The 21223-nt window shown below is 45.9% G+C and overlaps 1 protein-coding gene across 2 annotated transcripts in view; it reads right to left on the bottom strand.

The window, feature by feature from the left end:
* Window positions 1–21223, bottom strand: part of ZNF821 (zinc finger protein 821) — a 232290-nt gene that overhangs the window by 47436 nt on the left and 163631 nt on the right. Inside the window, exon 7 of one of the 2 annotated variants that reach the window (XM_033943374.1) lies at window positions 18586–18690. The exons of the other annotated variant lie outside the window; for it this stretch is intronic. Coding sequence (XP_033799265.1) covers window positions 18586–18690 — 105 coding nt within the window. The remainder of the gene's footprint in view (window positions 1–18585; window positions 18691–21223) is intronic. 2 annotated transcript variants of the gene reach the window in all.

A 21223-nucleotide genomic window follows, 5' to 3' on the forward strand; every position in this document is an offset into this window, starting at 1 on the left:
TTCAAGATTTCGAATTTATGCCCAGTAACGTCAACAATGAACTATCAAGACTCAAAGTAAACAAAGCCATGGGACCAGACAACCTACACCCCAGGGTGCTCAGGGAGTTAAGTGAAGCCCTGGCAGAACCATTATCTGTGCTTTTCAAACTTTCCCTACGCACAGGAAGAGTCCCCTTGGACTGGAAAACCGCCAACATAATCCCACTCCACAAAAAGGGCTGCAAGACAGAGTCAGCAAACTACAGACCAGTGAGTCTCAAGTCTATAGTGTGTAAGCACATGGAAACACTAATCAAACGGAATCTTGACACAATCCTAGATGAAGAAAACCTGCGTGATCCCCACCAACACGGGTTCACCCAGGGTAGATCCTGCCAATCTAATCTAATTAGCTTTTTTGACTGGGTTACTAGACAACTGGATGCCGGAGAGTCACTGGACGTGGTATATTTGGACTTCAATAAAGCATTTGATAGCGTCCCACACCGAAGGTTATTGAACAAGCTGAAATCGATAGGATTAAGAGAAACTCTAACCACATGGGTTGGGGATTGGCTGAGCGGTAGACTTCAGAGGGTGGTGGTGAATGGTACTCCATCCGAAGCGTCGGACGTGATCAGTGGAGTGCCGCAGGGCTCAGTCCTGGGCCCGATTCTATTCAACTTATTCATAAGAGATATGACACAAGGACTTAAAGGAAGGGTATCACTGTTCGCCGACGACGCCAAACTTTGCAACATAGTAGGCAAAAGCTTGTTACCTGATAATATGACACAGGACCTACTGCTGCTGGAACGATGGTCAACTACTTGGCAGCTAGGCTTCAATGCTAAAAAATGCAAGATAATGCACCTGGGTAAGAGAAACCCGCGCAGAACTTATGTACTAAATGGTGAGACCTTGGTTAGGACCACGGCAGAACGCGATCTAGGGGTGATCATTAGTGATGACATGAAGACTGCCAATCAAGTGGAGAAGGCTTCCTCCAGGGCAAGACAAATGATGGGTTGTATCCGTAGAGGTTTTGTCAGCAAGAGACCTGAAGTCATGATGCCGTTATACAGATCTATGGTGAGGCCTCACTTGGAGTACTGTGTTCAGTTCTGGAGACCACACTACCGTAAGGACATGCTGAGGATCGAGTCGGTTCAGCGAATGGCAATCAGGATGGTCTTGGGGCTCAAAGATCTCACGTATGAAGAAAAACTAAAAAAATTGCGGCTGTACTCACTTGAGGAAAGAAGAGAGAGGGGAGACATGATTGAAACATATAAGTACATCACGGGTCGTATCGAGTCGGAAGATGATATCCTCTGTCTCATGGGACCCTCAACCACCAGAGGGCACCCGCTTAAAATCAGGGGAGGGAAGTTTCATAGCGACTCCAGAAAGTCCTTCTTCACCGAAAGAGTGGTGGATCACTGGAACAGACTCCCACCGCAGGTGATTGAGGCCAGCAGCGTGACGGATTTTAAGAGAAAATGGGATCCCACCATCACAGAACTCTGCCCAACAGGTTACAAAATAGAACTGATCTGCAGAAAAAAAAAAACGTGGTGGAGGTCTAGCCATCATACTCAAAAACAACATTAATATAAAGACCCTAGACAAACACTCCACCCCCCACCTAGATCTCCTAGCCTGTCAACTATCCGATGATTCTCTCATAGGAACATTAACATGCATCCTCTGTTACTCAACACCAGGAAAATGGAATGAAAACAAACAAGCTCTCGAAGAATTCATTTACCAGAATTCCATAACATCACCTCATAACCTACTCCTAGGAGACATAAACCTCCATCTAGAAGATCACACCTCTAATCAAGTACTAAATTTTCTCTCATACCTCAAAGCACTGAACTACCAGATCCTCAACCCCCAACCCACACACGAAAAAGGCCACCAACTAGATGTCGCTGCTTACATGACCCAACACCCTCACAAACCCGAAATCCATATCTCAAATGGGACCTGGCACCCCTCCCTCTGGTCAGATCACTATAAATACACCTTTAACATCAACTGGCCTCAAAGCATTAACAAGCAACCTCCATAAAAAACCTCCTTCAAAGCACGCCAAAAAATCGAACCCTCCACATTCTGGGATAAAGCAGACCACGCCATCAACAACATAGCCCCCAACGAATTTACATCCCAATGGCGAACCATAAGCAAAACCATCCTGAATGAGCTAGCCCCAGAAAAACTAAAATTTAAAATATGCAGACCTTCTGATAAATGGTTCGACTCCGAACTTCTCCAAGAAAAAAAGCTATGCAGACAACTTGAAAGAGACTGGAAAAAAAATAAGAGCTCTGAACACTCTAAAACAGCATGGAGAAATCAAATTAACCAATACAAAACCAAACTCAAGGAAAAACGGAAAACCTACTACTCCAAAATGATAGGCACAAAAACCCAAGACACAAAAAAGCTATTCAACCTAGTAAAGAATCTCACTGATACCAAACCTTACCTTGCCACTCAAGGAATCCACCCACCGACAGCAATCCACCTAGCAGACCATTTCAAAAACAAGATCACCAACATCAGAACCGCATTCATCAACACACACACCCATCTCGAAAAGATAACAACAAACCCATCAACAGGGGAAGCCATTGTTGCAGACAGAAGCTGGTCCAACTTCCCAATCCTACTTTGGTCAGATATGAACCGACTATACAATAAATACAGCCATGCCTCAATAATTGCCCCACCTACCTGTTATCAAACGCCTCCATCACATTCAAAACTAACTTCATGCTATGGATTCAAATCACATTGACAGAAGGCCAATTCCCACAGGACCTAGGAGAGATCTTAATCACCCCAATCATGAAAGATCACAAAGGCCCAATAGATAGCCCCGCCAACTACAGACCTATCGCTTCAATACCAATATACGTTAAAATAATAGAAGGTCTAGTAGCTCAATACCTCACTAACTACCTGGAAAAACATAACTTACTCCACCCCTCACAATCAGGATTTCGAACTAACCATAGTACAGAAACACTACTTGTCTCACTTTTAGATACAGCCCGGCAACACATCAGTAAGGGAAAAAAGATGGTGTTAATACAACTAGACCTCTCCGCAGCATTTGACCTAGTTGACCACACCATATTACTACAAATACTCGACACCATAGGGATCTCAGGCAAGGTCTACAATTGGTTTCAAGGGTTCCTCAAATCAAGAACCTACAGGGTAAAGTACAATGATATCAAATCAGAGCCATGGGCAAACCCCTGCGGAGTTCCACAAGGATCACCACTCTCACCTATGCTCTTCAACCTCTTTCTCTCCTCCCTAAGAGCCACTCTAGATAACCTAAATGTCACATCCTTCAGCTACGCAGACGACATCACCATACTCCTCCCCTTCGACCCATCAGATACCACCACCACAACAAAGCTGGAAACAACCTTAGATACAGTAGAAAAATGGATGATGGATCACAAACTAAAACTAAACTCAGAAAAAACAAAATTCCTCTTGCTCGAACAGGCCAAAACGCCTGCCATCACAGAACTGAAAATCAAAAACACCAAATACCCAATACAACCCGAACTAAAACTCCTAGGAGTTATAATAGACAGATGTTGCACAATGCAGTCCCAAATCAACAAGACGACCCAGAAAGCTTTTCTAACCATGAGAAATCTACGTAAAATCAGAAAATTCTTCAACCCAGCACAATTCAGACTAATTGTCCAATCCCTAGTCTTAGGTCTGCTGGACTACTGTAACTCCCTCTATCTTCCTTGTCCAGCCACTATGATAAAAAGACTCCAGACCGTACAAAACACCGCCCTCAGACTGATCTACTCACTCAGAAAATATGATCACATAACTACTGCCTTCTTAGACTCCCACTGGTTACCCATACAAGCACGAATTCAATTCAAATTCCACTGCCTATTATTCAAAGCGTTACATGGCTCTTCCCCTTCCTACCTACATAACCGCTTAAACCAGATCTCCACCTCAAGACACAGAAGAACCCCGAACCCTTTTGCCTTTACCCCACTCAAAGGCACACTTTGTTTGACACTTTGTTTGACAACCTTCTGGCAACACAAGCAGCAAAACTCAACCATACCATCTCCAATCTGCTGACAACATCGGACGACTTCAAAACATTCCGAAAAGAAATCAAAACCCTGCTTTTCAAAAAATTCATCCACATATCTTAACCATTCTTCACCTACCTCAAGATATTACTTCCCCAAATAACCCACCTAAACACCTTCCAAGCAAACAGACCCCAAAAATTAGATGGTAATCTTACCTACTCTAACTATATTAGTTATATATTATATAACTAACTAAGTAGCAGCAAGACCAGCTGCCTATAATAGGAGCCCTTGCCCCGAACCAACCAGGCATGTGAGCTCCTCCCCCTATATCCCGTTTAAGAGATCAATCTACCTGCTTTAAATATCAGCAGCAGTATAAAAACAACTGCTTTTACATACAAGCAGCAGCGAGACCTACCGCAACCACCAAGAGCCCACAGACCCGATCCTGCCAGGAGTGTGAACTCCTCCCCCTGCAGTCCATTGGAGAGATCAATCTGCCTGCTTTTAAATATCAGCAGCAGTGGAGATCAATAGGTTTTACACCTAAGCAGCAACGAGACCAGCCACAACCACCGAGAGCACACAGACCCGATCCTACCAAGAGTGTGAACTCTTCCCCCATGCAATCCGCTAAGAAGATCGACTGTCGGCTCCGGGCGGCTTTCTCGCAGAGGAGAGAATCCTGCATTCACCGTGGGCCTCATCTGGGGCAGCCTCCTTGGAGCGGCTGGGGCACGGGCAGTGTGTCTGGGAGGGAATGCATGGATGGGAGAACATCGCAGGGGAGGAGACATAGGCATCCTGGGACTGTCTGCCAAGTCTCTTCCCTGAAGAAGCCCTTTCTGGAAACGTCAATCGCTCCTCCTAAACTTACTTGCTCCACTTCATCACTGACGCTGAAACCGTGGATTGAAGACAAAGTTTTATTTTATTTTTCTTTCCAGCTTATGATTTATCTTTAATCTTATCTATTGTTTTGCCTTTTGTCTTTGTTTTGTTCTATTTCTATCATTTAAATTTCTCCAGAATTCTACTGTTCAACGGCTCCCCCTTCTGCTTCTATTCCTTTCTCTCCTCTCTTCTACCTTCCAAAGTATTTAGATCAATGCTGTCTTGTTAAAATGTTTATTTTATTTTTATTTTTCCTCTAACTCTACTTTTCACTTCTCTATTACCCTCCAGGTACTTTAGTTAGATTGTGAGCCTTCGGGACAGTAAGGGAATTTTTCAAGTACCTTTCTTATTTCTAATCTTAATGTATATTTTCTGTAAACCGCTTAGAACCTAACGGATGTAGCGGTATATAAGAAATAAATTACATTACATTACATATTCTCTTTGTCCATATCACACAGTTTGGCACTGTCATTTTACTATCCAACCCCTAAATCCCCTTAGGAATCTATCCAGCTATCTCTCCTCTGTCAAAAAAAAAATAAAAAAAAAAATTGTATCTTCACTGGAAAATGTCCAGTCAAATCTTTTGTAATCCGCCTTGAACTGCAAGGTATAGGCGGAATAGAAATCCGTAATGTAATGTAATACTCACGTGGGATCTTTAAGGGAGTGAATTCAGGGGGGCGGATACTTGGAATGGGCAGACTTGGTGGGCTATAGCCCTTTTCTGCCGCCATTTTCTATGTTTCTATGTTTCTAACATTGAGGTCCCAAACCACAAGAGGCAGTTTGAGAGGAGGTTTGACATTGAAAAGTCCTTTCATGAATCTGGAAACCACCGGATGAGTAGAGAGGGGTTTCCCTTCAATAGGCTGATGGAAAGCCGCAATTGCACTGAGATGGACTCGTATAGATGTAGACTTGAGGCCAGAAGTGGATAAGTGCAAAAGATAGTCCAAAACAGAAGATAAGGAGGAATGCTGAGGCTCCTTATGATGAGAAAAACACCATGTAGAAAATCTAGTCCATTTTTGGCGATAGCATTGTCTAGTGGTGAGCTTTCTAGAAGCCTCTAAAACATCTCTTACAGATTGAGAAAATTGAAGAGGGGTTATGTTGAGAGGTACCAAGCTGTCAGGTGTAGAGACTGCAGGATGGGATGAAGCAGAGATCCTTGACTTTGTGTAAGCAGAGAAGGAAAATCTGGTAGAAGGTATGGCTCCCTGCAGCTGAGTTGAAGTAGAAAGGACTACCAAGGTTGTCTCGGCCACCGAGGAGCAATCAGAATCATGGAGCATGATCATTCTTCAAGTTGACCAAAGTCTTGAGAACGAGAGGGAATGGAGGGAATGCGTAGAGGAAGAGATTTGTCCATTCCAGAAGAAAAGCATCTGCCTAGAGGCGATGAGGAGAGTATATCCTCGAGCAGAACTGAGGCAGTTTGTAGTTGTGGGGAGCCGCAAAGAGGTCTATCTGAGGTGTTCCCATTGTGAAAAAATGTAATGAAGAAGCGAAAAATGGAGTGTCCATTCGTGAGGTTGCAGTAGACGACTCAAGTTGTCCGCCAAGCAATTCTTTACCCCTTGAATGTAGATAGCTTTGAGGAAGGTGTTGTGACGGATTGCCCAGTCCCAAACCTCCAGAGCTTCTTGACAAAGAGAGGCAGACCCTGTCCCTCCCTGTTAGTTGACATAATACATGGCGACTTGGTTGTCCATCCGAATGAGGACTACTTTGTCGTGAAGCAGAAGTTGAAAAGCATGGAGCGCTTTGAGAATCGCTCTGAGTTCCAACTGATTGATATGACACTGACGATCTGTACTGGTCCAGAGGCCTTGAGTATGGAGACCATTGAGATGAGCGCCCCAAGCGTAGGTTGAAGAGTCTGTCGTGAGGACCTTCTGATGAGGGGGCGTTTGAAAAAGCAAACCTCTGGAAAGATTGGAAGAGAGCATCCACCAACGGAGAGACTGCTTCAAAGAAGGAGTGATTGTGATGTGTCGAGAAAGAGGATCGCAAACCTGCGTCCATTGGGATGCCAGGGTCCACTGAGGAATTCTGAGGTGAAGTCTGGCAAAAGGAGTCACGTGTACAGTGGAGGCCATGTGACCTAGGAGTACCATCATGTGTCTCGCTGAGATGGAAGATCGGGAAGACACTGTATGACAGAGTTGAAGTAGAGCTTTCAGACGTTGCTGTGGAAGGAATGCTCTGAGTTAGACAGTGTCCAGAACAGCTCCAATGAATTGTAGAGTCTGTGAGGGTTGAAGCTGAGATTTGGGAAAATTGATCTCAAATCCCAAACTTTGTAGGAACCAGGTAATCTTTTGGGTCGCTACAATAACCCCTTGAGACGTGGAATCCTTGATGAGCCAATCATCGAGGTAGGGAAACACCTGAAGACCATGATTCCTTAGAGCTACTGCTACCACTACCAGGCACTTGGTGAACACTCTGGTAGACGAGGCCAGGCTGAATGGTAGTACTCTGTATTGATAATGCAGATTCCCCACCCGAAATCTGAGGTACTGACGGGAGGCCGGATGAATGGGATATGAGTGTAAGCCTCCTTGAGATCCAGAGAGCATAACCAGTCGTTCTGTTCAAGACGGGGATAAAGGGATGCCAGGGACAACATTTGAAACTTTTCTTTGAGTAGAAATTTGTTGAGAGCCCTGAGATCCAAAATGGGTCGCAGATCGCCCGTCTTCTTCGGAACAAGGAAGTAACGGAAGTAATAAACCCTGTTTTGCTGCTCCAAGGGAACTGGTTCGATGGCATGGAGACGAAGCAGAGCTTGAGCTTCCTGAAGAAAAAGGGCGGTTTGGGATGGAATGGAAGGATACTCTCTTGGAGGAAGCTCTGGTGGAACCTGAATGAAATGAAGAGAGTATCCTTCTCTGAGGATGGTAAGCACCCAGAGGTCAGAGGTAATTGACATCCATCGGTGGTAAAAATGATGGAGACGACCTCCTATAGGGGAAAAATGAGACAGAGTCAGAACGGTGGAGGTTATGCTTTGTTTTAAACAGTCAAAAAGGCTGAGAAGCCTTAGGTGCTTCAGAAAGTTGGGGTTTGCTGCTTCTGAGGTTGCTGTTTCTTAAGAGGAGAGCAAATGTAAGGAGCCGGCTTCGGAGCATAACGCCTTTGATAGATAAGAGCAGGGCATGCAGGCTTGGCAGGAGCTGGCTTAGGCTTAGGTCTGACAATCGAAGCAAAAGATTTTTCATGGTCAGACAATTTCTTGGTGGCTGCCTCGATAGATTCATCAAAGAGGTCATTGCCCTCACAAGGAATGTTAGCTAAGCGGTCTTGAAGATTAGGGTCCATGAAGCCGGGCAAGACGACGCATAGCCACAGAGCAAGCAGTTGCTCGAGCAGACAACTCGAAGGCATCATAAGATGACTGGAGAAGATGCAACCAGAGTTGAGACAAAGAAGCATTAACCTCTTGAAATTCAAAGTGTATTTGAGTATCCAGATAATGCAAGAACTTCGGCAATAAAGAAATAAGAAATTTAAAATAAGTGATGAATTGAAAATTATAATTGAGGACTTTAGAGGACATCATAGCATTTTGATAGATGCGACGTCCAAATTTGTCCATAGTTTTTCCTTCCCTTCCAGGAGGAACGGTGGCATAAACCTTGGATGGGACCTCTTTAAGGAGGACTCGACAAGGAGGGATTGATGAGATAACTGTGAGTTGTCAAATCCTTTGTGATAAACAGTTTTATACCTATAGTCCAATTTGCCTGGAACAACTGGTATGGAAAAAGGTGTTTCCATGCATCGACCAAAAGACTGATTCAAAAGCTTATGAAGTGGAAGCTTAAGAGACTCTGCCGGAGGTTGAAGAAGATGCGTGACTTTTAGATACTCCTTAGAGTATTTTGAGCCAGTATCTAATTGAAGATTCAAGTCCACAGCCATCTGATGAAGGACAGACGAGAAAGATAGCTGATCTGCCAATGCTTTGCCTCGAGAAGGACTCGAGGATGTCGAGGCAGCCTGAGTCGAAGATGAAGCTTCGGCATCAAAGGAACCTGGTGACTTGGACGAGGCATTTGAAACTGAAATATCTTCGAGGTCCAGCATCGGAGACCTCGAACGAGGAGTCGGTGGTCTGGTCGAGGTTGGAGTAGATCGAGGCTTAGAGGAAGATGATCTGTCTCGAGAAGAAGAACTTTGCCTGGAAGAATGCCTTGAAGAAGGCCTTGAATGCCGATGAGAACTGTGTCTGGAACCAGATCTCGAGGATCAAGGAGACTTCGCCTCGGAGATGAGAGCAGCTGATGCCATCGGATGAATAGGACTAGAGGCTGTAGATCGAAACTCCAGAGGCTTGGTGGAGGAACCTCGATGCACTCCCAAAGACTCTGCTCCTTGCTTTATGTGCTTGGATGCCAGACCAGACACTCTGCTTCCTGCAAAGAGTGTGTAAGTTCAGACTGGGGCAAAGGAAGCGGCTCGACCTCGCGGGTCTCTGCTGAATGTCCAGGCTGGATAAGAGGAAGCAGTTTGGGTCCCATGTTAGTAAGGAACTGAATAAACTGCTTCTCTAACATGGTCTGGAAAGAAGCCAGCAAGGATGGATCCGCGTCTGAAACTGGACCACCTGCTTTGGCTGGAGGTTCCTTCGAGGTAGTGTGTGGGAGTCTTAGACACTTTAATCACCACTGGTGGAACCGACTGCTGAGCTATCTGACCTGAGGAAACAGGAGAAGATACAGCAGATGATGTCGAAGCAAGAGCCGTTACAAATGACGAAGGTCTGATGAGGCTCGAGGTGGAAGCAGTAGGCACAGAAGGGGCCTCGGTAGGAGTCGAGGCCGAAGAATCGGAGAGAGAGAGGGCTAGCGGAGAGGGGAGCGAAAGAGGAGCAGAGGAGGCAGCAGAGGCGGAGAGAAGGGCGGAGAATCAGAGAGAGCAGAGGAGGCAGCGGAGGCGGAGAGAAGGGCGGAGAATCGGAGAGAGAATTGGTGGGGTGAGTTCGGAGAAAGGAACTCAACAGGCAGTGATAGCGGAGCAGAGGAGGCAGTGAAAGCTCGCCTACACCCTTCGACGTCACCAGCCAAGCTCCCCCCATAAAAGGGGAGGAGCCAGCGACGGAGAGTACACTGCGCTAGGCCAGCCAGGGAGTACAGGGCGAGCTGAGCCTAGAGAGCACGTGGCAGCGTGCAGCGAGCTGTGAGAGCTAGCAGAGAGGAGCAAAGGAGGAGCGGAGGAGGCAGCAAGAGCGGAGAGAGGGGCGGAGAATCGGAGAGAGAGAGTGTTAGTGGAGAGGGGAGCGAAAGAGGAGCAGAGGAGGCAGCGGAGGCGGAAAGAAGGGTGGAGAATCGGAGAGAGCAGAGGAGGCAGCAGAGGCGGAGAGAAGGGCGGAGAATCGGAGAGAGAATTGGCGGGTCGAGTTCGGAGAAAAGAACTCAACAGGCAGTGATAGCGGAGCGGAGGAGGCAGTGAAAGCTCCGCCTACACCCCCTGACGTCACCAGCCAAGCTCCCCCCATAAAAGGGGAGGAGCCAACGGCGTGCAGCTGTTTGGCGCACGGTGAACGGCAAAGGCGCTCGCCTTAGCGAGAACGCCTTTGCGAAGAGCCTTCAGAAAAGCCTACTTACAAACAGCAGGTTACCCTAGGGTAGTAAGTGGGTCTTTCTAACCTACTAACAAGTAGGCCAACACTATACTTTTATAATCCTTTAACCTCTAACCCCATTGCTTTAACCTCGCATACAAACTCACAGACTAACTTCTCTAACTAACAAGCGAGCAGACTGACCTCTCTGTCTGTATAGCAAACCTTCTCAGACACCCTAATCTCTCATCCCCTCACACTAACTCACAGACAGACTTCTCAGACAACCTAATCTCTCAGACAGACTTCTCTAACAGACGCACTTTTTAAAACAGACAGACTTTTTCTAATTTTTCTAAATTATTCACAAACAGGCAGCTCCACAGGACCTCAATTACAACTGGGAGATGGCAGGGAGAACAAGAAGCGCCAAGACTACTATCAAGACCAGCACTTCAGTCACTGTGGGGACCCAGGAGGTGGTAACGGCCTGCGTGCAGAAAGAGGAGGTCCCAGGTCCGTGGACAGAGGTCTCTGTGCAGACCGAGGCCATCCCCGGCAGTACACCACAGTTTCTACACAGACGGAGGAGGTGAGCCAGCTGGACGGAGAAATTTTACAGGAACTAAGGAGCCTAAGGGAGGAGGTGGAGCGCTTGAGAAGCATCCGAGAGGATGAGGCCTTCATTGACGGGGTCGTCCAAGAGCTGTCCCAAGTCACCAAGCAGGTGCAAGACACGTCCATCCTCAGGACGCCCAAACATTCAGCTTTGACGCCCAAACATTCAGCTTTAAAACCGACGATTGGGGTACAGGAAATGGCTGGAGATGCTGATTCCTGGCAGCTGGTGACCTCCTCCACAGGTAAGCATAAGAGACCCATCCTCCCTTCTTCAATTTCTTTATCCTCTTCTTTTTCTTCCCAACAGGGCAGCTTTACATCTACCCCACAACTCACCCTGAAGAACAGATTCCAGATCTTACAGGAAGGGACTGCCGATGAGGAACAGGGCGAGATCCAACCCGAGGCTCCAGTTCCAGGGACTTCTGATCGACCCCCCCCCCCCCCCCCAAGAAGCGCAGAGTAGTGGTCATTGGTGACTCCATGCTGAGGGGCACCAAAGGACCAATCTGCAGACCAAATATGCAGTTAAGGGAAGTTTGCTGTCTGCCAGGAGCCAGGATCTGAGATGTCACCGCCTGTCTAGATAAACTTCTCACACCCCAAGACCACTTCCCTATGCTTCTGATCCACGTCGGAACGAAAGACACTGCCAGGAACACCCCGGAGACTATACCCATAGACTTTGGAGCCTTGGGTGAGAAGCTGAGGCGGACGGGAGCTCAGGTGGTCTTCTCATCGATCCTCCCAGTTAGAGGCAAGGGAAGAGCCAGAGACGAGCGTATCTAGAGGATCAACAGGTGGCTACACGGATGGTGCAGGGAAATTAACTTCGGATTCCTGAACCATGGAGAGGCACTTCAGGGACCAGACGGACTCCATCTAACCAGCAGGGGTAAGAACATCTTCGGACACCAACTAGCCCGTCTACTTCGCAGGGCTTTAAACTAGGTAAGTCGGGGGAGGGCACTAGTACAGTAGGTAACTATCCTGAGGAGGAGAGTCACAGCCCCACTTCTGAGTCCGAGGTAAGTGCTCACATTGCAAACAATACATTAGGGGCCACACTAACTCAGATGGGAAACTCTCCACAGGGTCCTAGCAATCACAAGGTATGGAGGGCTATGTATGTTAATGCACACAGTTTAGGCAATAAAATTTTGGACCTGGAGATTGAAATAATGCTGACCTAGATGTGGTGGCGATTTCCGAAACTTGATTCACGGACTCTCATAGATGGGATATGGCTATACCGAGTTACAACTTACTTCGTCAGAACAGAGAGGGCAAGTTAGGGGGAGGGGTAGCACTATACACTAGAGATGACATTAAAACTATGAGAATCACAGACGTCAAGTACACCAGGGAATCCCTCTGGGTAAACCTAGCCAGAGGCAACAAAAAATGCCTATATCTTGGTGTAATATACAGACCTCCAAGACAGCCGGAAAACAAAGACATAGAGAATATCACTTTAAGGGGGGACACTGTACTGCTAGGGGACTTCAACATGCCCGATGCAGATTGGAACACACTCTCAGCGACAACCAATGGCAGCAGAAGGCTATTATCCGCCATCAAAGGAGCACAACTCAAACAACTCACCAGGGCCCAGGCGATACTGGACCTGGTACTCACGAACAGAGAAAGTGTCTCGGAGGTCTCGGTAGGCGATAAGTTAGCCTTCAGCGACCACAACATGATATGGTTCAAACTCAGAAAAGATTTCACTAGATCAAGCACGACAACAAAAGTACTCAACTTTCGTGGCGCTGACTTTAAATGCATGGGAGATTTCGTCCGTCAGGCACTGCAAAACCAAGCTGTGGCTGATAATATGGAGCCTATGTGGTCAACCTTGAAATCTACCCTACACGTAGCAACGAACCGCTACATAAAATCAGCAAGCAAACGGTGAAGAAACAATAGACCCCAATGGTTCACCGGAGATATCTCAGACCTCATTAAAGAAAAGAAACAAACATTCATTTCCTACAAAAATTCGGAGACAAGGGAGGCTAAATTAGAATACAAGGCCAAGTCTACAGTGGTGAAAGTGGCAGTCAGAGAGGCCAAGCATCGAGTTGAAGTAAACCTTGCAAGGACAAATCCTTCTTCAAGCATATTAGTGACAGAAAAAGAAACACTGATGGGATAGTGCGCCTTAGGAAACCAGACGGGAATTATGTAGAATCAGATTCAGACAAAGCCGAACTACTAAATGAATACTTCTGCTCGATCTTCACCTGCGAGGCACCGGGGTCCGGTCCACAGTTGCAGGCAAAGCAATATTCAGAGGACCCGTTTAGGAATTTTGAGTTTACTTCCGGAGATGTCTACGACGAATTATCAAGACTCAAGGTGAACAAAGCAATGGGCCCGGACAATCTACATCCCAGAGTGCTCAATGAGCTCAGAGACGTCCTAGCGGAACCGTTATCCGTACTCTTCAATCTCTCCCTGAGTACGGGAAGAGTCCCCTTGGACTGGAAAACAGCTAATGTCGTTCCTCTGTACAAAAAGAGTTGCAGGACGGAGGCTGCGAATTACAGACCGTGAGTCTCACATCGATAGTGTGTAAACTCATGGAAACACTAATCAAACGCAAGCTAGACACGATCCTGGACAAGAAGAATCTACGCGATCCCCACCAACATGGGTTCACCAAGGGTAGGTCCTGCCAATCCAACCTCATCAGCTTCTTTGACTGGGTAACAAGAAAATTGAATCTGGGTGAGTCCCTGGACGTAGTGTATTTGGACTTCAGCAAAGCTTTCGATAGCGTTCCCCACCACAGGTTATTGAGCAAAATGAAATCGATGGGATTAGGTGAAACACTGACCGCATGGGTCAACGATTGGCTGAATGGTAGACTTCAGAGGGTGGTGGTTAATGGTACCCTCTCTAAAACGTCGGAGGTGACCAGTGGTGTGCCACAGGGCTCGGTCTTGGGCCCAATCCTTTTCAACATATTTGTAAGAGACATGACTCAGGGGCTTCAAGGTAAAATAACTTTGTTCGCTGATGATGCCAAACTATGTAACATTGTAAGTAACAGCAATTTGTCTGACAGCATGATGCTAGACCTGCTTTTATTGGAACATTGGTCCTCGACCTGGCAGCTTAGTTTTAACGCTAAAAAATGCAAGGTCATGCACCTTGGCAACAATAATCCATGCAGAACGTACACATTGAATGGAGAAACCTTGGCAAGGACTGAAGCAGAATGAGATTTGGGAGTAATCATTATTGAAGACATGAAAACTGCCAATCAAGTGGAGAAGGCTTCATCCAAGGCTAGGCAAATGCTGGGTTGTATCCGGAGAAGCTTTGTTAGTCGGAAGCCCAATGTCATAATGCCATTGTACAGAACCATGGTGAGGCCTCATCTGGAGTACTGCGTACAATTCTGGAGGCCACATTACCTTAAGGATGTGCTGAGGGTTGAGTCGGTTCAGCGAATGGCCACCAGGATGGTCTCGGGACTCAAAGATCTATCGTACGAAGAAAGACTAAACAAATTGCGGCTATACTCTCTCGAAGAACGTAGGGAGAGGGGAGACATGATTGAGACGTTTAAGTATATCACTGGTCGTATTAAGGTAGAAGATAATATTTTCTTTCTGAGAGGACCCTCGGCCACAAGAGGGCACCCGCTGAAAATAAAGGGTGGGAAGTTTCATGGTGATACCAGGAAGTACTTCTTCACCGAAAGAGTGGTTGGCAATTGGAATGAGCTTCCAGCACAGGTTATCGAGGCCAGTAGCGTGCCAGATTTTAAGAACAGATGGGATGCTCATGTCGGATCTCTAAGAGGGAATGGGACATCAGAGTGTGATCTCTCAAAGGGTAGTTAGGAGGGTTGGTGGGTCAATAGAGTGGGAAGATTTGATGGGCCTTGGCCCTTTTCTGCCGTCACTTTTCTATGTTTCTATGAAGTCGAGGGATCAGTAGAAGACTCCATCTTGAAGAGCTTGTCCACCAAAATACAACAATGCTTGAAAGCACGAGTCTGAAGTGTTTGGCAAGGCAGGCACAACCTAGGATGATGTTTCGGCCCAAGGCACTTGAGGCAGCGTCCATGAGGGTCTGTAAGAGATTGACCGCTGACACTTGATACACCTCTTGAAGACCGTGGCAGGCCGGGACATAGAAGGAAAAATAGTCGCCGCAAGATCGAAGCCCTCGGGCTGCGGCCGAGCAGCCTGTCCCGAAAAACAAACGGAAGAAGAAATTTTTTTTTTAAAATTAAAAATAAAAGAAATAAAATAAGAACAGCGATTCGTGAGGAAAAAAATACAAACCGCGGTTCAGAGAAGGCACAAAGGAACGAAGTTAAATGCAGAGAGTCAAAGACGGACTTCTCGGCTCCGCGGAAAACTGAAAATTGAGGACACGTGCCGTGTGCTGGGCAGGAAGGCACTCGCGCATGCGCGGTGCGGGCAACTCAAAACTTTGAGTTTCTTCAAGCAAGTCTGCTTGTGAGGCGTCCGCATCCGGGCTCCGTCGATGACATCACCCATATGTGAGAATACCAGCCTGCTTGTCCTGGGATAAAAGCAAATACTTTTTATCAACTCGGGAAAACATATATGAAGATAGTGGGGTCTGCTTTTTTTTGTACATGATTTTTCAGGACAAACTAATGCACTTTGTCTTGAATAGTTAAAAATCATGCATGTTTAGTTCCCTACACGTTTTCTGCCCCAGGACCACTTCTGCAGGCCATGCTTAAATGATGTACATACTTGTAGCTGCAAAAAGATTGGACAGTTTTTTAAATCACTAATTTCTGTAGGAAAAGACTTGAACTATTGCTCTCAGTGTGTAACAGAATTAACCATATATAGGTGATAATAAAAGGAAGGACTGAGACTACCTCTGTCTGCAATTATGGAGACTTTCAATATCTTCAAAGGGTTTTGACAAAACAAACAACACATAACATGTTGTTTAAATGAGTTAAATCTTCAATCTACTGTAATTGTTTTATGATACCAGAAACAATACTGCAATATACTTCAAGAGATAAAAGCAATTATAACTAAAGCATCTTCGTGTAAGCATACTGAGAATAAACAAAAGAACGTGTTTCCAACAAGATGGCGGCCAGTTAGTAACATAACATAACATAGTAACATAGTAGATGACGGCAGATAAAGACCCGAATGATCCATCCAGTCTGCCCAACCTGATTCAATTTAAATTTTTTAATTTTTTCTTCTAGCTATTTCTGGGCAAGAATCCAAAGCTTTATCCTGTTCTGTGCTTGGGTTCCTACTGTCGAAATCTCTGTTAAGACTTACTCCAGCCCATCTACAACCTCCCGTTAGGTCATCAACTGTGCTGTCTTCCCTCAGCCTATTTTTGTTTTTTAGTTATTTTGCCTTATTTTTGTCTTTCCTTCAAATTTCTTTTTTACTGGCATTGCTTTTGTCTTTATTACTTTCATTTGGGATTTTTATTCCTGTTTATATTGTTTTTTTAAGCTCATTTAATCTGATTCTCCAGTTTGACAGTTGATCCGAACCAACTGCTGAGGGAGCCTCTTACCTGCTGCTCGATTGGCTCCTTGGTGGCAGATGGGGGATGCTGGATGGATCCTGGTTCATTTCATGGAGAGCGAAGGAGACCTAGTTTTGGCTCCTGGTTGTTTGCGTGCCGACAGCAGCGTGCGTCCGTTTTGCAGCATTTGGGGACGTGCTGTCGATGAGGAGGACGGCGCATTGGAGTGGGCCTTGGAGGCGATGCTGTTGAGAGATGGTGACATCGGAGTGATCCCCAGTGTGTGCGGCAGCATGATGGGGCAGTTGTACTGCATGGAGAGTTGCACCATTTTGTTGGAGGGTCCCCGAGGTCCTGGGTGACGGCCGTTGGATCGAAGGATGATGGCAGTTGGTTGTTCAAGGCAGCGATTGCATCGAGTTGATGGTGGCGGCTGTCCAGCTGTTTTCTGTGGTCACCTGATCCTCACAGTGTCTCCAGCATTTGGCATTGCCTTTCCTCCGTCTCAAATATCAAGCCTGTATTTGACGTTGCTTAAAATCAGACCAAATTTGTCTATCCTGCCATTTGGTACTTTTCTGTCTTGATCTGTCTGTAAACTGGCATATACTCCTTATGATCATCTTCATCATATCATATTGTTTGACTGGACTTATTTTATCTTATATTTTGTTCATTATTTTTATTTTTTACTTTCTTCTCAATCCTTATTAATTTCATTTTATAGAATTACTTGTTGGAATTTTCATATCATCTCAATTTCTATCTCTGTCTTATTCATTATAATTTTTTTTATTCATTAATTGTTAAGAACATAAGAAACGCCTTCGCCGGATCAGACCGAGGTCCATCTAGTCCAGCGATCCGCACCCGCGGCGGCCCATTTAAGTACTCCTTTTTGGGGACCCAGAATTACCGTATCCCTCAATATGATATGCAAGAAGGTGTGCATCCAACTTGCGCTTGAATCCCAGTACAATAGTCTCCTCCACAACCTCCCCGGGGAGTGCATTCCAAGCACCTACCACGCGCTGTGCGAAACAGAATTTCCCGACATTTGTCCTGAACCTACTGCCACTCAGTTTCAGGCTATGACCTCTAGTCCGTGTCACATTTGAAAATGTTAGTAATGCTGTTTCTTGGTCCATTTTATCAAATCCTTTTAATATTTTAAAAGTCTCTATCATATCCCCCCTCAGTCTTCTCTTCTCGAGGGTAAACAGTCCCAGTTTCCCGAGTCGATCTTTGTAATCCAAATGCTCCATCCCTTTGACAAGTTTCGTGGCTCGCCTCTGCACTCTCTCCAGCAGAGTTATATCTTTCTTAAGGTATGGAGACCAGTGTTGAACACAGTATTCTAAATGCGGTCTGACCATTGTTCTGTAAAGCGGCGTTATGACCTCTTCCGATCTACTCGTAATCCCCTTCTTAATTATGCCCAACATCCTGTTTGCTTTCTTTGCCGCCGCCGCACATTGCACCGATGGTTTAAGGGTACTGTCAATCAGTACCCCCAAATCCCTTTCTTGTTTGCATTTTGCTAACTTCACCCCCATCATCATATACTCATGTTCTTTATTTTTCTTTCCTAGGTGCATCACCTTGCATTTGTTTATGTTAAAGTTCATCTGCCACTTGTTCGCCCAAGTTTCCAGCTGGTTCAGATCCTTTTGGAGGTCCTCGCAGGTACTTTAGTTAGATTGTGAGCCTTCAGGACAGTAAGGGAATTTCTAAGTACCTATCTTAATTATTTTATTTTTATTGTATCCTTAATGTATTTTTTCTGTAAACCGCTTCGAACCTAACGGATTAGCGGTATATAAGAAATAAAATTACATTACATTACATTTCCTTTATACTCAGCTCTTCTCTTACGTCTCACACATACTCATACCTGGTACACATGAGTGATGAGCTGCTCTCGGCTAAAGCAATCCAGGTGACATAGTGAGCACTGGTAAATCCCCGCCAGAATATGAGCGCTAAAGCCATTAATCACCTAAAAATAAAAATAGCAATCTTGACCACCCAATGTTCCCTAAACTAAATATAATCCTATATCTATATAAATTGACCTCCTATATACTCATACTCAATTAGAAAAGTCCTTTATGGTTCCAACAACCTTTCTCTTATGTTATCATTATCTCCTCCTGAGAAACTAAACAATTATATTTTCTGTTCTACATATAAGGTACTTATGCTGGAAGAACTCTACTCTTATTTCACTATGGAATAATAACACTTTCCAAATTAAAAACATTGCCTTGAATTGGCCTATTTGGCAAAATTGTAATATATGGTTATTACAAGATCTTCTTGGGAATAATCGCTGGTTGTCCTTTGAAGAAGCATGTGACAAATTTTGCTTACCTGTCGATTTAATAATTGGCTCTAGTTGAAACACTGTGTTTGTGCTTCTATACCTGATCTCCTTAAATTGAAATTTGCACCTGACCTTCTTCAATATATTGTCACCATAACCCCACTTAGAGGTGTAGCCTCTAAATGGTACGCATTGTTGAGACAAACCTCCTCAGTGTATATATCACAAATGATGAGCGAGCGCATGGCATGCTGATTTTGAAATTTCAGCTGATGATGAGATATGGCAAAAAGTGTGGACTAGGGCAGGGGTAGGCAATTCCAGTCGAGAGCCGTAGCCAGGTCAGGTTTTCAGGATATCCACAATAAATATGCATCTCAAGGAGGCAGTGCATGCAAACCCATCTCATACATATTCATTGTGGATATCCTGAAAACCTGACCTGGCTCCAGCTCTTGAATGGAATTGCCTACCCATGCCCTAGTCCACACTTTTTGCCTTATCTCATCATAAGCTGAAGCGGGAAGCAGCGCAGGACCAGGCAAGCAATCTGGTGCGCTGCTATGCTGCGAGAGAACGGAAGAGGAGGCAGCCGCGTCAGCCGGCAGTTCTGGGAGAAAGTGGCGGGAACCAGGTAGCCAGCCAGCCTTGGCCGCGAACAGAAGTTAAAAAAAAAAAAAAAAAAAAGGTACGCGCGGGGGGAGGAGGAAGAGGGCCAGGGCCTGCCTGTCGCCTGCCTGAGGGGTGGGAAGGAAGAGGCCGGGGCCTGCCTGAGGGGTAGGGAGGAAGGATGGAGAGGCCGGGGCCTGCCTGTTTGCTCTGCCCAATTAAAAATAGGGAGGGAGGAGGGAGAGGCCGGGACCTGCCTGCTGCCTGCCTGGGGTGTAGGGAGGGAGGAGGGAGAGGCCGGGGCTTTCCTGCTGCCTGCCTGGGAGGGAGGCCTGTCTGCCTGCCTGCCTTGTACCATCCCTACCTGCCTGCTTGCCCTGTCCCTACCCGCTTACCAGCCACTAGGCCTGCCTGTCCTGTCCTGGCCTACCACTAGACCACCAGAGTGGGGACAGGGTACAGAGCCTGTCAAGCAGTGTGGGGTTGGGTGCAGAGCCTGGCAGGGAGAATTTGGTTCAGAATGTTTTTTTTCTTGTTTTCCTCCTCTAAATTTAGGGTGCATCTTATGGTCAGCTGCTGCTCAGGGGGATGGGAATGAGGGAGAGATGAACAGCTGCTACACCTGGGAGAGAGGAAGAATTGTTGAACATGGGGTGGAGGAGAGGAAGGGAGAGATGCAACAGAGGTAAAACGGGATGATAGGGAGAAATCCTGCATATAATGGAGAAGAGAGAGGGAGAATTGTTGGACATAGGGTGGAGGGCAGGGAGAGATGGTGCATGGGAGAGAGAAAGAAATACTTCACATCATAATGGAGTGGAGGAAGGGAGAGGTTTGACCCAAGGCACTAAACTAAACTTTAAGTTTATATACCGCATCATCTCCACAGATGTGGAGCTCGGCACGGTTTACAAGAACTTAAAATATAGGAAGAGAAGGAAAAAAAAAAAAGTTTACATGAACTTATATATAGAAGAGAAGAGTAAGGGGGATAGAATTACATTTTAGTGAAAAGCCAAGTTTTCAGTTGCTTGCGGAATAATTGGAGGGAGCTCAGGTTCCGCAGCGGGGTAGTAAGGTCGTTCCAAAGACCTGTGATTCTGAAGAGAAGGGATTTTCCCAGTTTGCCTGCATAGCGAATACTGTGTAGAGAGGGGAAGGACAGTTTATACCTTTGGGCGGGTCTGATAGAGTCAGGACACGAGGAGTTATAAAATAGTGGGATTAAGGGAGGAAGGATGCTGTGAATGATCTTAAAAGCCAGGCAGGAGCATTTGAAATGGATTCTGGAAATCACTGGGAGCCAGTGAAGTTTGGCTAGGAGTGGAGAGACATGGTCAGACTTGCGTTTTGCAAAGATTAACTTGGCTGCAGTATTCTGGATTAGCTGGAGTCTTTGAAGACTTTTTTTTGATAGGCTTAAGTAGATGGCATTGCAGTAGTCTAGTTTGGAGAGGATGATGGATTGGACAAGGACGGCGAAATGTTGTTGGCAAAAATAGGATCTTACTTTCCTCAGCATGTGGAGGCTGAAAAAGCATGATTTAGCCAAGGAGTTGAGGTGGTCATTGAGGGAGAGAGAAGAATTGATAATGAT

Source organism: Geotrypetes seraphini, chromosome 4 (assembly GCF_902459505.1).
Source record: "Geotrypetes seraphini chromosome 4, aGeoSer1.1, whole genome shotgun sequence".
NCBI classification, from domain to species: Eukaryota; Metazoa; Chordata; class Amphibia; order Gymnophiona; family Dermophiidae; genus Geotrypetes; species Geotrypetes seraphini.